The sequence below is a fragment of the Wyeomyia smithii genome, chromosome 2 (assembly GCF_029784165.1).
Source record: "Wyeomyia smithii strain HCP4-BCI-WySm-NY-G18 chromosome 2, ASM2978416v1, whole genome shotgun sequence".
NCBI lineage: Eukaryota > Metazoa > Arthropoda > Insecta > Diptera > Culicidae > Wyeomyia > Wyeomyia smithii.
The window spans coordinates 232,051,363-232,070,085 of record NC_073695.1 but is presented as its reverse complement, the minus strand read 5'-3'; the positions used below and the strand labels follow the sequence as shown (position 1 = coordinate 232,070,085).

At 40.6% G+C, this 18,723-nt stretch overlaps 1 protein-coding gene across 2 annotated transcripts; it reads right to left on the bottom strand.

Annotated features, from left to right (window-relative positions):
* Window positions 1-13,943: 13,943 nt before the first annotated feature.
* On the bottom strand, window positions 13,944-18,249 carry LOC129722893 (uncharacterized). Of its 2 annotated transcripts, none has more exons than XM_055676725.1 (3): window positions 18,094-18,249; window positions 16,932-17,963; window positions 13,944-16,871 (listed from the first exon to the last, which is right to left on the bottom strand). In XM_055676725.1, the coding sequence occupies exons 1-3, from the start codon at window positions 18,164-18,166 to the stop codon at window positions 14,011-14,013; spliced, it is 3,966 nt and encodes a 1,321-aa protein (XP_055532700.1). In that variant the 5' UTR covers window positions 18,167-18,249; the 3' UTR covers window positions 13,944-14,010. The 2 variants fall into 2 exon arrangements, with proteins under 2 accessions (XP_055532700.1, XP_055532701.1); XM_055676726.1 differs by having other exon boundaries at window positions 16,932-17,959; window positions 18,094-18,231.
* Window positions 18,250-18,723: the final 474 nt, after the last annotated feature.

The following is an 18,723-nucleotide window of genomic DNA, read 5'->3' as shown; positions in this document are numbered from 1 at the left end:
TTAATGGTTAACTGACTTGCAGATATTACGAAAAAGTTTCTCTAACTCTTAGTATTTCGGAATTCATAATACTATGAATATTTCCATTTATTTCACTAACTTTCATCAACCTTTACCTTGAAACGATCGAAATTAAAAATGGCATAAATTGTACTATGAAGGGCTGCAGAAGATTGTTTGGCAACTGAGGGTATATTCCATAGCTTCTAGATTTTTCTTCTGAGACTTTAAGCGCTTTTCGCTTCGCGTGTTGATATCTGCTAGGGACATATCAACCTTTTGCATTGGACCATATTGGCCTTTTGTTGCGGCGTATTGTCCACGAGCTTGTTTTGTAGCAATGTTAATTGCATTAATAATAACATTCAAACTGAGTTTGTTAGAATGAGCTTTGTCAAAAACATACATTATTTATATCCTGCAATTGTTTAATGTAGCCTTAAAATGATTAGAGAGGCTTTAAATTACGTAAATGCACAACTGGTGCGTTTTGTACAGTTCTCCCCTATATTTGGTGGGACCATGTTAGTGCCATGTCAAGAGCTGTTAGAATCAGAGCCTGACAAAGTCAGTTTCAATTGATAATTATCAGGTTATAGTGACGCTCTGACCCGTCGCTTTCAATTGAAATCATTTTCGAGCACTTCGTGAGTCACATGAAATCCAGTCGAAAGCTATTGCTTTGATTTTGACAACTGAAGGGCTTGAAATTGATACAAATGCTTCTCAATTGAAAGCGGAGATTATCACCTTCACTGTCACATGATGATTCTCAATTGAAAATGACAATGAGCACTGACGAGGACAGGAGGCCTCCATACAGTACTTCACGCATATATAGAAAAGAGGGGGGAAATATTTATCGGAACTTGCGTGACGTGTTTATTGGATACCATTGCCGTTCTAAGAGCAAGCGCACCAGTGGGTTGCTATTTGAGTTGCTATTTTCCCAACGCTGGCCGTTGCTATTTTAGATAGCAACCGATGTTCACACCGGTCGTTGCTATTGGGGATTACCAATTCATCTATTTCTTTTTACCGCCGGCAGTTGCCAATTCCTTAAGACCGTCACTAGCTAGCGTTCGCAAAATGTTTGTGTGTGTCGTATTTCCCAGAAGTTCTGCGCAATAATAATAAGGCGTCGTACACAAATTACGTAACGCATGGAGGGGGGGGGGAGGTGGGTTGATATTGTGTTAATTATTATTACGTAGGGGAGAGGGGTGGTAGTAGAGGCAGTTACGTAACTGTGATGTTGGCTCGAAATTAAAAATTTCGGAGGGGGGTCAGGCAGTGCAGCGTTACGTAGTTTTAGGGGGGAGTCATATCGAACGTTACCTATCGTTACATAGGGGGGAGGAGGATTGATTTTTAACGTTATGTAATTTGTGTACCACGCCTGACCAATTTATCTGTCCGTCAATTGTTTCCGGAATGACCTGCGTAATTTCTGCTTCATAAAATGTCCTCTTTATTTCAAGCAACTCTGTTTTAACTTTGTTTGCGTTTTCCCAAATTATCGATAACACAATTCAGTTGCAGGTTTCTTCGTTTGTGCGTGCATGGATTTTTTTATCCTTGTATGTTTAATTAAAGTAATTGCGTTAGACCCGCGTTCCACAACGTTGCCTTCAATAACTATTATACTAAAAATTGGCGAACTGTCATTAATTGTATTTTGTACTTTGTGCTGCTTCGATTCCTACAATTTGCTATTAATATTTGCAAATTTGCAGCCAAAAAAAACGCGGAAACTGTTTTCGAGTATTTGATTGATTCTAGTGACGAAGAAAATGATTTCGCGGAACAAATGTTTCTAAACGCGAGTATGAAAAGGATTTTTGGACAGATTCGGAGTGGCTATCAGCCTGGAAAACAGTAAAATATTGACCGCTATGCTGAGGAAATTACCATCCAGCGTTTTAACAATGTTATTTTTTCGGAAACACCGGTCTATACCGATGACCAATTCCGACGCCGCCTTTGAATTCTTCTTACGATGTTTTCGAAAATTAAAACAGCTGTAGATGCGAAAAATGTCTTATTATTCAACAACCGGACGCAACGGGAAAATTGAGACTAACATGCCTTCAAAAGAGTCAGCAGCAATGGTCGGTAATACTCCCGAGCAATTCGCTCAAACCTTCCAGGTTTATTGAAATAATGACATGGTTGACCAATCTTGTGAAGACTTGAGCTTTATGCTTCGTGTAGATTAAGGTATAACTGCCTTTAATGGACCACTTAGTAGCGTAGCTGCAAATTTTGCAAGAAAAAGTGTAAATATCTAAACTAAAATAAGTATTTCATTATGTATAAACATGAAGTAACATGTTTATCATCTTTTCTGCATGAAAAACAACTAGATAATACCTCTATTTTCTTATAATAAAAGAAATAAATCATCGTTTCAGTTTCCTTTTAATGGGCCACCGTTTCCTTATTTGGACCACAACAATTTCCTAATTTGGGCCAGGTCTAAATAATACATCTCTTTAACCGTAACTGCCGCTGATTAAACTAACTCTGGCTTACGCACTGAGAGTTCTAGATCTGGATCAACTGTAGACTGCACCCGTTCTTTTGTAATAGGAAATCCTTTACGTGCCATCCGCGTTATCCAGCCAGCAATTGAATCCTCTTCCGCGGCAGTCAATGCAGTTTGTTTACCTTTTCGTGGTTTTCTTGACCACTTGCTGCTTGAACGGAACATTACGGTGGATCGTGGAACATTGGAGCGCCTGTAAGCTTCTCTAGTCGGAACACCACTTTTTATTACTTGAAGACACTCAGTAACAGCTGCTTCAGTATACTTTTAACCAGTTTCCGACGTTTTCCCATTTTAGCAGCGATTTCATACAATAACACGATCATAACAAATTTATGGTAACTATGGTAACTATGATTCGCGGCGTTATTTCGATGATAGCTCTTGTTTGAAATGAAGCATGCCGAAATAAGGAAAACTGTATTATTTCCACCCTTAATTAGGCCACAATTTTTTTCAATATTTTAAGCGTTTTTTTAGTAAATTTTATTGCTCATCTTTTGAAGACACTATTATCCTACCCGTTCATCGAAAATTTGATAATTTTCGCTCGGAAAGTGTGATGTCAGTACAGTTTTTGGTGAAGCCATTTCCTATGAAAACGGTAACGAACCATGGCAAACCAGGTAGCTGTTTTTAAAAGACATTTTTTGCAGCTTTAATGAAGTATATTATAGTAAACGTCTGTTGCGATATTTCTAATGAGAAACATTATTGAAATTGTCAAAGCATAAATCAAAATAAGTGTATTTATAATGTGTCATTTGGTGTCAGAAGTTCAGGTGGTCCACTAAAGGAAGTGGTCTATATTAAGCAGATCTACCCTAGAGTGCCAATCAAAATGGTCATCTCGAATTAAAAAAAAAAAAAAACTATAAATGTTTACCCGTCCGAAAAAAACACCCTGTGCCAAATTTCAGCACAATGGAAATTAAAATGAAGCGGCTCACTGGTTCACGTCGTTACTTGCGTCCTACGATGTGTTTAACCAAGACAAAGCGCTTCGTCTTCTGGGGCCGACCAATTATGTTCGAAACACTCATTATTTCCATAATATTGTTACGAACATTTACTATCAACCACAACAAAACAAACAACAGTTTGACATTATTCATCAAATAGCAACGATGCGGCTCGTTGCTATCGCGTTACCAAATTTAATAACTCGCTACTACCCGAGGTGCGGATTGCTATTTCCCCAACCAACATAGCAACGCCTGGTGCGGTTGCCGCGTTATGGTGGGAGTTGCCCAACTAGCTTTGGAAACTTCAATTTAGCCACTGGTGGGCTTGCTCTAACTACGGCTTGCGGTATTAGAGAACTATCATCAAAAGACGCGATGCGGTGCTCATTTCAATTGAGACGCTGAAGGAAACGAAAGACTCTCTCTCCGTCACTCTCTCCGTCAATTGAAATAGTCATAAGTGATCCGATGAACAACAGACGGGAAAGAATGAAAGAAGTGATTCGACGACAGTAGTCGAAAGTAATCAAGTGAAAATGAAACTGTTCGAATCGAAATGACACCGCGAAACTGAATATTTCATTGTTTCGAAAATGTAGAGCCTTTGTTAGATTCGAACGAAACTATCACTGTGAACGGCATCGACTTCAATTGATAAGATTAAGTGGAGCACTGAGTGAAAAGCAGGTCACAATAAGGAAAAAGACACGAAAAAAGTAATTATGCTGCATGACAACGCTTGGCCTCATATTGCCAAAGTCGTTAAAACTTACATAGAAACGCTCAAATGAGAAGTCCTACCTCACTTGCCATATTCCCCGGATATTCCGCCATTCAGCAGTTCTACTCATATGAAGACATAAAAAATGGCCTGATGGATAGCCTCTATAGACGAACATTTTATTCGTAACGGTATTCGAGCTCTGCCAGAAAGATGGGACAAATTGTAGCTAATGGTGGACTATAATTTAAATGATTCATAAGCAAGCATTTTTTCAAAATTAAGCTGCAGTTTTATTTAAAAAAAAAACAGCGAGCGTTTCCTTGGGAACTTGATAAGAACTGGCTCCAATGGTAATCGGCAGCTGTCAGTGATAAGTACACTAAGGTCGCTTTTTACGCATTTTTTTACGCGGATTCCGGAATTTACGCGTTTTTTTTACGTGGCACGTATCCCCCGCGTAAAAAGCGACTTTAGTGTATATTTTATCAGTTCTGTAGATTCTCTTGCCAATAACATGTTTGATGTAAAACATCCTGCCCTTTTTCATATCAGAAGAACTTTGAAATTTTTCCATCTGTCATTTTATTCTGTTTTTTTTTTCTAACTCTCTGATACTATAAATAAAACAGCTACCATTCGCTTTAATCATAGTATCATATGAACATCAGCACATAAAGAAGCGTTACTTAAGATATTTGTTCAGAAGAGCTAATGGACAACGAATCTTAGAAGCCTCAAATTTCGCTTAATTTGCCCGCCTCAGTTTTTGCTCTAATGATAAATCGGACATGTTAACATAGTTTTCCAGTGATAAAAACTATTAATTATTGTTTTGATGAAACGACCACATAGTTTCGGAGCGACCCCATGCCGACATAGAAACGACCCGTCGACCCTCTGCTGCGCCAATTAAAACCGATGCTGTCGGATGCTGAGCTGTGGAGCGATTGCTGCCTGGTACACAAATAATTAAGCCGTTTGCCCAAGAAGCATAAATGCGCAGCGTTGCAAACTCGTCCCGAAAATAGAAACCGAAACGAACCCCGCTGAAATTCGATCCGGGGTAAGTAACTATTAAAATAATTTGCCGAAATAAATTCTCAGAATTACGGTTCGCTGTTGAATATTTAAAACCGATTTTTTGTGTGATTCTCGAACGGTTCGTTTGACGAAAACTTTTCGTTCGATTGCGTTGCCGGTCGAATTGAAACAATGAAGCTTGTTCCGCACATCGATTGTGCTGATTCTGTCTTTTATTTTGTTTGTCCTGGTCCATTTTCTCGGAACAACTCGATTCGACGCAAGCAATGTTTCCTGCTCTTTAGGCGAAAATCATCCTTTACAATTGCGCATTGGTGACAGGGAACTGGCATCACTGCACTTCGAAGCCGACCAAAACGGTTATGGTCTGCGTCCAAACTGTCTGGAAGGTCGCTTTTTCTCGTTCCATTTAAATTTTTATAATAATTTTGCTGCCGTTTGCGATTTTGACCCTCTCCTGACCCTCGCATTTCCGTCCAGTGGCGGCGGCGGCGGCGCAGTTTGCCTTATGCTGAAGGGATTGGTTGCGATATCGTGCCCGGCTCGGGTAGCCTCCAAGTGGGGACGTACAACCGATAAGAGAATATTCAACAATAGGTTTTTTTGCTCAGCCAAACCACACTCGGCACGTTCATGCTCAGATTAGCTACGAGGCCAGTTTTATGCGGAGTGTTGTTTTGATTTCGCTTGCGGTCGTTACGCTCCAGCTTTTTTCGGGTTTTATTTATCGGGAAGGGAGGGCGACGGTTCTGGCTCTTGTGTTTTTTAAAATCTTGCGAGCCAGTTTCTCGCTCGTTCTATCATTTATGCGGGTCCAGGCGTTCCGATTCTCTGGAAATTCATGACGATCGTTATCCGCATACAAAATGCTGCGGTTCTTTCTCTTATCCCCTCCACCTCGGACTCGGAGCGCCGTGTTTGTGTCCCCGGTCCCGCCGCTCACGACGACCCACTAACCGGTTGATTCTGTGCTGGAAGTTTGTGTATAAAAAGTTTATACATGCCGTTTGACTGTCTCTCTCTTGCACACACACATGAAGTTGAACATTTTATGGCAATCTAATCTAAACTAACCTGTTTGGTAGTTTATTCCAGGCAATAATAAAAAAAACCCAAGACGACTTTTGTTTTCAACGAACCATTGAAATTCTAACAAGCCGGGACCGCTGTACCGAGCTTAATTTGCCAGTGCAACTAACCGAGCAGCGCGCGTTTGGTCTGATTGCTGGCGCAGCCAATTCGACTGGGTCCCGGAGTCCGGTTCCGTTTTGTTTTGCGAAATTACGGTACACACCTCGTGGATTCACACGGAACGCAAGCAAGTTCTGTTTTATGTTTCTCCATTTGTTACTTTGGAGCAATTTGTAAGTTAGATTTCCTGGCGAACCATTCACAGACGAGGCAGTTTTCATAAATAAATTTTATCGGTTCAATAAAAGTTCCAGCTAGGGATGAAGTTGAAGATTGGACATTTCATAGATATGGTATTTTATAAGACTTGATCTAATGCTGTTTATGGACGAAAATTCTGAAAACATTAATAAATGTCAGAGTGCATCGATATGATCTTGATATTTTCAATTTACCGGTTGGCTGTAAACCATGAAACCGTTGAGCTCGGCTTTGAACGTTTGCCCCTTTAATTTAAAGTCAATATACTCTATCGTAAAGAATTCCTTGTACCGAGAATGATATTGAATTAAATCGATTTATTGTTCTCAAAATTTCAGCCTAATCGGACTTTGGGAACGCGTGACTCAATGTTCAACTTTTTGACCGATGAAAAAAAGGTAGTAGTTCAAGAAATTGTCGAAATCGATTTTTTTTATGACGAATGTCTTAGAAACGCATGAATCGTCGAGATCTGGTACCCCCCCGTGGCCTTTCGTGGTCATCAAAATCAAGATGTTAATTGATCATGAAAGGTGGTGAGAGGAAGATTATATAGATTGTGAAATGGGTGTAACAATGAAAGAGCAAACCAGAGTTAATCCACCTAGAGGTGCAGAAACCTTTGTTATATTAACTATCACCTGATTGTATCCCGTCCTGATTTTGGCATAACGAGTGACAACTAAATATTTGGAATCTTATAGAGGTTCTCTTACTCCACAATAACTACGCTCAGAGAAAAACTTATTTTCAAAGAGCACATTGAGAGTATACAAGCCAAGTGCATCAAACATACGAGATGTTTATATCCTCTCATTAACAGGAATTCTAAACTTTGTTTAAAGAACAAACTTTTGATTTACAATCAAATTTTTAGACCAGCAATGCTTTATGCTGTACCGATCTGGTCAAGTTGCTGTTCAACAAGGAAGAAAACGCTCCAAAGGATTCAAAATAAAATTCTGGAAATGATTTTGAAGCGTCCTCCTTGGTTTGGTACACTCGAATTACATAGACTTACTGGTGTTGAACCATTAGAAGCTATGTCAAATAAAATTATTACCAATTTTCGACAAAAATCGTTGCAATCCTCAATTGCTACGAAGAGCTCTTTTTATAGCCAAAAAGTTAGCATTTAAGTTACCTGGTTGTAAGTTTACTTTCCTTTATTGACAAGTAGGTTTAAATCCCTACGAATGATAGGTCCTAATTGCGAAAGCAAACAAATCCTAACAATTAAAATTACAAACTACTAACAGTGTTGAGAAGTCACCATTTGTGATTGGACACACATACTCATTATTTACAAATATTTATCATGAACTAGCTGACCCGGCAAACTTCGTCCCGCCTATTTTTGTGTTTAATTTAATAGTTTTCAACATTCATATTCATTGATTTCTTGCGATTTGTTTATATCGTTTGAAATTATTGGTTTTATCGGAATGACAACATCCTCGTCTTTTGCCTTTATTACATCACCTCTATTTCGGAGATACTCATATTGGGTGGTTTTCAGTTATTTTCGTTGTTTTTCAGAAACTGAAGGTGGTCATCTTCGAATTCAAGATGGTGTCCAGAATCAATGCTTGGCTTCTATACATTATTTCGATTACAGAAATATTCATATGTAGTAGTATTCGGCTGTGTCACAGAAGTTGCCATCTTACAATTCAAAACGGTGTCTGAGGTCAATTTTTAACTTCATGCATCATTCTGGTAAAAGAAACACCCATAATAGGTGTTATTTACTCATTTTCGGCTGTTTTCCAGAAACCGGAAGTCACCGTCGTTGAATTCAAAATGATGTCTGTGGTCGATTCTAGCTCTTGTGTATCATTCTGGTATCGGAGCATCTCATATTGGATGGAAAAATGGCATATAGAGACGATTTCTAGCCTCTGAGCGTCATTCTGGTTAAAGAAACACCCATATTAGGTGGTACAGTCATACCTCGATATAAGGCAACCTCGATATAAAATAACTCGATATAACGTAACTTTTACCTCGATATAACGTAACTTTGAAAATGTATTGAAATTGAAAATAAATGATACAGCAACTGTTTTCGGGGTATAAATTGCTTCAAAAAAGTGTTTGAAGTAAGTTTTAAAATTAATGAAACTAATGCGAAAATTATCCTAAATGGGCATAGAAAAGGTTTAAAAATACTAATATGATGGAAAATGGGTTTTCACGCATCCTTCAGTAACAATTCACAGTATTGCATCAATTAGAATAATTTTTTTTCTGCTTGATAAAAATTTTTCTCTAAATGGGCATAAGAATCATTTAAAATTACTGACAGGTGCTGGGAAATATGTTTTCACGCATCTTTGAGTAACCTGTGTATCAATTGAAAAAATTTTTTTTGCTCCTGAAAATATTTCTAAATGGGCATAAGAAAGGTTTAAAAATACTGATAGGTGCTGGAAAATGGGTTTTCGCGAATATTTGAGCAACCATTAACATTCTTGCATAAATTAAATTTTTTTTTTGCTTCGATACAACGTAACTCGATATAACGTAACGAAAATAAAAATAAAGTTGCCTTATATCGAGGTATGACTGTATTTGGTCATTTCCGTCTTTTATTCAGTCACCGGGAGTCTAACAATTCAAAATGTTGTCTGAGGTCAATTTGTGGCTTGAGTGCAACATAAGAATCCCGGAAATACCCGTTTTTGGTAATTTGCCGCTGTTTTTCAGAAACCGGAAGTCGCCATCTCGGATTTCAAAATGGCATTTGGAGACAATTTCTGGCCTCTGAGCGTCATTCTTCTCGATTTGTGGTTTCAATGCATCATCACGATTTTAGGGAATACCCATATTGGGTGGTCATATCCCGCTGTTTTCCAGAAACTGGAAGCCGCCATCTTGGATTTCAAAATGATATTTGGAGACATTTTCCGGATAGAAACCGGAAGTTTCCATCTTAAATTTAACAATGGCGCCTGGAGTCGAAATTTTTTCTTGCTCTCAGAAACCTCAACATATCAAATTTGGTCCCATTTGCTTGATTATTTCTCGAGATGTGCAGAAATTTGTGTGGAGCCCCTCCTTTCAGAAGAAGAAGTGGTGTCGAAACATTATAGACATCTTTGTTACCCTTAAAAATATTCACCTGCCGAATTTGGTTCCATTTATTTGGTTAGTTCTCGAGAAGTGCAGAAATTTGTGTTTCATTTGTTTGGAACCCCTCCCACACATAAGAGGAAGGGGTTTCGAACCATTATGGACATACACTAAGGTCGTTTTTTACGCGGGGGATGCGTTCCAAATTTGTATGGGCCAGCGTCAAAAACGACTTTTTTGGGTTGCAAATATAACAAAGAGAACCGTCCTAAAACGTTGAAACCTCGTTTGAATATGATAGTGGCCAATCTAGAGACCAAAATTCAATATTTTAAATTTTGAGTATTTACACCAAAAATTGTGAATTTTTTTGAAAACTGATATATGATCACTCGTGGCCTAAAACGGAAAACGTGATTGAAATGAGGTCGATATCTTGTACCGTTTTTGAGTAATGGAGAAAAGCAACCCGCGTAAAAAAACCGCGTAAAAAGCGACCTAACTGTATTTGTTACCTCTAAACACATTTACATGCCAAATTTGGTCCTATTTGGTGGATTGGTTCTCGAGCTGTGCGAAATTTGTGTTTCTTTTGTATGGGACCCCTCCCTTAATAGAGGGAGGGGCGTCAAACTGTTATAGATATATTTGATACCACTAAAAACATCCACATGCCCAATTTTGTTCCATTTACTTGGTTAATTTTCGAGATGTGCATGAATTTGTGTTTCATTTGTATGAGACCCCTCCCTTCCAGAAGAGGGAGGGGTGTCAAACCATTATGAATGATTTTGTTACCCCTTAAAACATTCACCAGTCAAATTTGGTTTCATTTGCTTGGTTAGTTCTCGAGATGTGCATTTGTGTTTCATTTGTATGGGACCCCTCCCTTTTAGTAAAGAGAGGGGTGTCAAACCATTATGGATATATTTGTAACCCTTAAAAACATCCACCTGCCAAATTTGGTTCCATTTGCTTGGTTAGTTTTCGAGATGTGGATGAGTTTGTGTTTCATTTGTAAGAGGGAGTCCCTTCCAAAAGAGGGAGGGGTCTCAAACTATCTTAGTCACCTTTCTCGACCCCTAAAACCCCTATATACAAAATTTTACGCCGATCGGTTCAGTAGTTTTCAAGCCTATATGGAACAGACAGACAGACAGAGCTGCATTTTTATATGTATAGATACTTAAGCTACTAACAAATCCCCCTATTAAAAAAAACTACGCTCAGGGAGAAACGAGAGTATTTGAATGAAAGTTTTCTCTTTCTATCCTTCCAATTGATCTCGAGGTACGATGCTGGCTTTACATGCCAGTCGTCATAGGTTCGAGTCTCGGCTCGGGAGAAACTGTTAGGGGCCACATACTACGTGGACAACTTTGGGGAGGGGTCCACGATCCATACAAAATTTTTAGAATTTATATAGGCAGTTGTCCACGGGGGGGGGGGAGGGGGGTATTAAAATCGTTAAAAAACTTTCCACGTGGTATGTGGATGGCCCCTTAGTATCAGTAGGATCGTAGCGCTAGCCCCGCATCTATCCTGTACACTAAACAGTTGGCTGCGAAGTCTGTGTATAATGAACAGAAGGTCAAGTTCCGAATCAGAATGTAGCACCAAGTCTTGGTCTTTTTTGCTCTCTTTCTCTCTCCTCTTCATGCCAGTTATTTTTTGTTTTGTTTATGCATACCCAGTTTTGTTCACAATGGCGTCGAAACAAGGAGCTTTTCGCAAGCGCATTGCACAGGTCGTTATGAACTGCACAACAATCTTGACAAGAAGTTCACGGTAAAAGCGAAAATCTTACGGTTTCGTATGATTTCCTGCAAACCTTAAAATTAATCCGCCAGGAAGGTAGTGGAAGACCGGCCAGAGTAGTTGACAGAAAAGGATCTTTTCCTATCAACCAGAATGTATTCCAGAAGGAATGACAAGATTATGATTCCATTTCTTACAAAACATCATACCGATGACAAGTATGTGTTTGGCCAGATAAAATATCATCACATTACGTCAAAACACACAAAGGTACCTGAGTAACCACTTGACTTCATTTTTACCCCAAATAAGCAGCCCAGCGAATCAACACGCAAAAGTTCAAGCTTACATCATCCGATGTGTCCTCTTAAAACGCACATTAAATGCTCTGGCTTTGCACAACAAATGTATCGAAAGGATAACGCAACAGTTGCGTAATGAATACATTGACAGAGATCGAAATCAGAATGTGTATAGTACACACAAAATCGTGATGTTTCGGTAGACTTCGGTTTTGGGCAAACGCTCAGTTTCGGGGCGCTCGAAAAACCGCTGGTAACTTTCGCGAGTCGGTGCGTATCAAAGGCTCGTGCATCCCTAATCACTGTTGGCAACCGAAACAGCCAATAGCGAGCCTTGTTGCAACGGAATTTACTGACGCTGGTGCCAGTAACGTGGAACCGAATGCATTTGAATAAAACCCGAGTCGTCGTTGAATGCAAAATGTTTTGAACAAATCCAATGTCTTTTTAATTGTTATTGATTCGATGATGTTTTTAAATGACCAGATTCATGATAGTGAATCGATCAGTTCATATTTGCATTAACCTAGTCAGTACCAAAATCATCAGTATTGATTACTGCTCGCACTGTTTTAACGATAGCAGCATTCTGGAAAATATTACCAATACCAATACAAATCATCATGGCAATTCTATCACCGGTTAATGCTTCAAAAGTGTTATGATTTCGAGCCGTCCAATACATTGAACATTCGCTAGAGCACCAAATGCGTTATAAACAACACACATTCGTTGTACTGGTTCTGAAACAGTACAAAAGATGCTCTAGAAAGACGCAGTATTGATGTGGTTACGCACAGTCCAACTATTGCGTGTACCTCAGTATTGTCCAGTGTTGTTCCCTTCTTCGATGGATACCGAATTCAATTGCTTGCAATCCAATATCTTTCCATTTTGCATCCCGGGGTTCTTAAAACAGCCAACCCCATAACGCAAAATATCATCGAAAGTGAGATTCCCCTCGGTAACCACACTGTCGATTTCTACATTTTTGGCAGAGATGTACATGCGATACTGTCTCGTGAAGAGCTCGTAGCTAGCAATTGCGTTTGCTTGCTTCAAGTTATTCACAACAAATCGACCATCTGAAAACTGTTTTTCCAGGTCTTTGGCGTTTTGTATAATGTTTAATGGCTTTAAGGGCGGCATCTGGGTAAGCTTACACCCATAGCAACAGGCTGAACCAGTGTTAGGGCTAACCAGCGCGCGGCGGCGCGGAGAATTTGCTCCAGCAGCTGGATGGCTTTCGTTAATTAAGCACCGGCGGCAAATACACAAGCCGTACCGTCTGCACAGAATGCAGTATTGTTCTAGTTAGTATGTGTAAATCCATCGCAGCGAAAGCAGAGAAGCGAATGCATGGACATTAGGGCTTCCCAAAATTGCATCAAGTCTGGAATCCTGGGGACTCACCCTTCATATGTTAGCAAATGGTGTTACGAACAAACTTTTCTTCGGAGGCAGCTCTAGAAAATGATGTTTTCAACTGGCCCCGATGACTTTTTTGAAAAAAAAAATCCTTTTTTTCTTATTCTAAAACCAAAATACGTGTCTAGTTATTTAATTTGTTTATGAAACCTAATCCTTTTATATGTTTTGCAGGTTCCTCAGGGCCCAAAATACGAGGGAAAAATTGTTTCGGTTTGTTAATTGTCAATTTATTTTCCTGGAAAAAAAAAATCTTTCTATTTCATTTTATATTCATTCAATCAACAAAAGTGGGTATCAAGCCGAATGCTATTGCCAACTGATTACCGTCAAAATATGGAAATTTCATGGGGCAAAACTTTGCCAAAGACTGCATGGCTCTAAAATAACTTGATCTTAAGTTATTCGTGATTTACTGTGAAATAGAAAGTTTCATTCTATGATTTCCAACACTAAAATGCCTATTTGACTACTTCTCGAGATGTGCAGAAATTTGGTCGAAAGAGGGTAACATTTTAGTCAATAGGTAATGAAAAAGAACAAATAATTGAATGAGAATCAGGACAAATATTAGATCATGAAAAATAAATCAGGACGCTTCAATAGGTTTTCAAAATCGGAGCGGAAGTGCAAACAATGTTGAAATTTTATATATATTCTTCATATAAAAAAATTAAAATATAGCTAAATATATTTATAATATAATCGGTTCATGTATTGATTTAAAAAATATATAAATAAATCACATATAAATTTTGAGATCTCACCGACAAAAAACTACCGTCTTCGACTAGTACTCGCAGCAGATGTCGGTCGTGGAAGCGTTGCCCGAACGGATGTAGGTACAACACCACTAGTACCTGGTGGAGGTCGCTTCACTGGCACGGGGGTGGCAGAACCAGCCCTTGGTTTGGGAACTTTGACACCCGGTGGTGGAGCTAACGTTTCTCTCGTAGCTGGTCTTCTTTGCACGGCTGGAGTAGAAGAAGCTGTGGAGCGCCTTACTGGTGCTGGTTTAGTACCTGGTGTTGGCCTGACAGATGTTCTAGAAGGGACCTTTGTTCTGGCTGACGGTGCTGCTTGTGGTTGTTTGACTCCAGCTTTGATTGGTGCTCTCGAACCAGGCTTTTTCGGTAAGGCGTGAGAAGCCATCGGACCCATCCAGTCGAAGCCCGTATCGGGCGGTGACTGTTGAACCTGTGAAATCACATCGGACATCGTGGCTTGCGATTTTAAGATCGACTGGGTAACACGCTGGCTTGCGGCGACAGCACTTGCATCTGTTGCATTATCGTTAATCGTTAGGCTTGCATCCAAAAGCGCCATTTGTTGTTCTTGTGCTTTACTGAGCAGGTTTGCCATTTCAGACTGAATCTGATCTTGAATCTTAATCCGCTTTTCAGAATGACGTCCTCTTGGAGTATATGTTCTTCGCAAAAGGGAAGGTGAAAATGGTGGAGGCCGCCGTATGCGTCTTGAAAAGAATGCTGCCGCGGCAGCATCAGTGTCTTCCATTAGAAGATCATCCATCGTCATTTCCTCGTCAGCTAAAATTCCTTCCTCTCCTTCTTCATACGAAAAATCGATTTTAAATGGTTCAAGTTCTGGCATTTCCACTGGCTCATCTTCGTAAAAATCGACGAGTATGTCTTGTTCTACTGGTGGACGAGAAGCAATGCGAAGCGTTTTCAATCGAGCTTCGATGTCAGCTTGTCTTTGTGGATCAACACGAGGAGCTCGGGTGGGAGATGATGGTGCAACAGCGACCAATTGGTCGAGTATCTCGCCAAGGCCCTCTGTTGCAGCTCTACTTTTTTCCAAAACTTCCTGATTCTCCATCGTCTCAGGAACGTTCATTATCGCTGCTTTTTCTAGTTGCACTGATCGTTCCAACTCTTCTATAGCATCATCGAAGAGCTCCTCAACTGGTAAGCTATCTTCGAGCAGCGACCCTTTCACACTAATCTCCTGTAAGGCTTGCTGGAAATCTCGCAGTGTGGTTTGCAGTTGTTGAACTGCAGGCGACCCCGCGTCTCCACTCTCGGCAATCACTTCTTTTACCGATTGATTCAGACTTTCTACCATACTGTCCAACGTTTTCTCATGACTGAAAATATCTTCCAATTCTTCATCTTCAATCAGTCCTAGTGAGGAATCATCCAGCGCGATGGCAGTTTGTTCCCATATTGTTGTCAGATCCTTTAACCGGTCAGATATTTCGCTTAAAGCGGCTGCAGATTGTATGCTTTGGTTTACAGCTTCTTGAACAATTGGCTCGGGTACAGATTCTGCCACATCTTGCAGTAATTGAGCACCATCCATAGCTTTTGCCAGTAGGTCCGATACATCAACAAGTTGCAAACCAATAGGACTAAACGGAATTGCTTCCTCAACTTGTCTAACCTCCTCCTCTGTGGCAGAAGCTGTAGATGGAAGTTCTGCAGTCGGTGACGGTCTTGTTGTTCGTGGTGAAGCTTCTGCTAACGGTGTTCCCGGAGGTGTTTGAGGTTTAACCTGTCTAGCTTCACGCAATTGCTGTAAGCGAGATTTCAAATTTTCAAGTGCTTCAGCACCTCTATCGAGATCAATTTCTGTAGGCTGCGGGGTTGCTTGTCTAACTGGTGTTGTTTCTTTGACACTCTCCTCTAAACAACTTCTGACATTCTCCAGTGTTTCGATGGAGTCTTCGAATTGAATTAGTAATCGTTCCATCGATGGCGATTTGGGTTTTATGCCAGTGACTAGTTCCTTGTGTATTACTACCTGATCGGCGATTTTTTCCATGAGTAATTTCATCTTGGTTGGCGTCTCACCGGTGAGCAAATCCATCATGTGCTTTTGCGTCCTCGGTGATGTGGGGCTGACGTAAATTGCTTCACCACTGATGTCCACTAGGCGATCTGACGCATCTTTGGGGGTCATTCTTCGAGGTGGTTTCTTAGGAGTAGGTGTCCTAGGGTGAATATCTCTAGCAACATCGTGATAGGCTGCTCGTGCTTGCTCTAGATGTCTGGCTGCATCCATTGGTGACCTGGCAGGAGATTGATACGGGACCGGAAGGGGGCTATCATCATAGTCTGGCTCATCTGCAAACTCAATACCAACATCGGAAAGGAATTCGTCCTGCAAGGCACCGTCTTGGAAGTGTTCCTGAACTTCTTCCTGCAAGTCAAAAACTTGTTCTTCCTCTCTACCTATATCAATTCTAGTCGACGATGGCCCTGGCATCATGGATATATCTTGCGTTATTTCAGGCCACATGTATTGACTGTCGGCAAATTGATCGTAATAATCCATTGCTTCTTGTTCCAAAAACTCATCGGTGTCATCGAGAAGCAATATTGATTGATTGGCGGCAGCTGGTGCAGGTAGTGTGTCTTCTCGTTCGGAAAAATCCAGTTTTCGAGGTTTGGCAGACTTCACAGCATAGAACTTTTCCATTAGCCCACGCGTTTTCGGATCGGCAACACTCTTCAACAGCTGCGAACGTCGTTTCGTTTCGCGAACTTCTTCAACTATCTCTGGCGTCGGTATACGTGGTCTTGCCTCGGCCTCGATCTGTTTGATTTGCTCCGTGATTGGATGTTGTTCGAGGATGTCCAGCATCTGGACTCGTTCGGGTTGCTTGGAGGGCGACCCTGAAAAGAGGGTTTTTGAAAATAACATTTCAAGAATTATAAGAAAATGTGTATAGGTACATTTTTGTTTGAGGAGTTTGGCCCTAGAAAAGCCGAACTTTTCAGTGGCAGGAACATCGAAGTCTTCTTGCTCGTAAACGTGGCCTTCGGTGGGTACACCGTAAACAAAAAGCGGTGGAGTTGGCGGCGCAGCAGGATGTCGCGTGAAGCGTAGAGGGGAACTAACGGGTATAACTTGTGGTTCAGGCACTGCAAGTTGAGGAGCAGTTTGAGCTGGTTTTCGTGCAATTTTGCCTCGAGTTGCACCAGGTCTTATAATGCCAGATTTTGTGGGGGTTTTCGGTTTCTTAGCAGCACCAGGTGTCGCAGTTGCTGCCGCTGATGCGGCACCGGCTGCTACCGCTCCCGCTACTGAGCCATCACCTGCAGGACGTCTCGGTGAATGCTCTTCATAGGTATCAGCAGCAATCGGTTCAGGAGGCGGAAGTGTCACACCAAGACGTTTTTGCAATCGCTTGGACATTCCTCGAGTTTTTCTCGCACCGTCCGAGAATCCGGCAAAGTGTTCATCTTGAATTTGTATTGTCTTTTTACCAGTTTTGTCGACCGCGACCTTTACTCTCTTTTTCTCTGTGCGCAGAAACTGTTCAACGCCACTGTTGAGATTACGCAAAACCGAGCTGGTTGGTCCCATTAAGGGACGCGGAATCAGTGACCGATGAGTTTGCTGGAATTCGTCGATGGAATGCAGCGAGTATACATAGTAGAAATGTACCCCAAAGTTCGGAATTTCCTGCGTAACAGCAAACTCGGTATGCATCGAGTCCCCGGAAAGAGCGTACTGAGTCAGGGGTGGAGGTGGTTTTTTCTGCAGCTCCTCGTTGATCAGCTGCTGAATATCCGACGGCTGAAAGTCTTCCGCAAATGGTTCCAGTTTGTTTCCCGCTGTCGGGGGTGCCTTGAATGGACCAACAATTCGTTGCTGCTGAAGAGTCATCAGCAACAGGGTCATGTAATGATTTCGTAGCTCCGAATCAGTTTCCGATTGGCAGCCAGCAAACTTCCGCAACCACTGGGCGGCGAGAATTCTGTCTTTTTGATTGGGCGTGTGTGAGTTTGGAGATGAAATAAATAAACGTTTAGAGTTTTAAAAAGTGAAAAAAACAATAGGAAAGCTATTTATATTCTTTGATTTAAAACAAGTATCTTATATAACTCTTACCATCATCCTTCAGTTTTAGGATAAGAATTTTTGCAATTCTATAAAATAACTTGAAATTTTCTTCATAATTCATTATTCAAACAATTTGCGAACTGAATTTGGTTCCCGAATCCGGATTTAAAAGTTTGACCGTCAACTTTTTCGACCGCTCGAAAAGCAATGTTTGCTGCGAATTTCGCGTGTACTTTCTGGCCTGCATATCTGATGATCTGTTGCAGGGGTTCCCAAATGGTGCTCCGTGAAGCTTTTGAAAGTGCTCCGCAGTGTCCCAGCTCTTCTGCTCGGCGGAACACTTTTTCAAACCGAAATATTTGGCAGAGCACTTGCATTCTTAACCCTCTCTCTGTCATGGGAACTCTAGAGCACAACAAGTTTGAAAACAAAAAACCATTTGAAATATTTACACATCCTGCTCAAAATGTACAAAAATACTCTTAAACCATCAGTTAATAGTCCAAGAATATATTTATGCATTTTGAGTCGCATTGGAATATATTTCTAAAGGCTTTTTGTATCCAAACCTGATGTGCTCTTGGGTAACAACGGTAACAATGGTAGAGAAAGAAAGAGAGAGAGAGAGAGAGTTAAATCATTGAGAAAAAACTCGTACATGAAATGTTCGTAATCCCA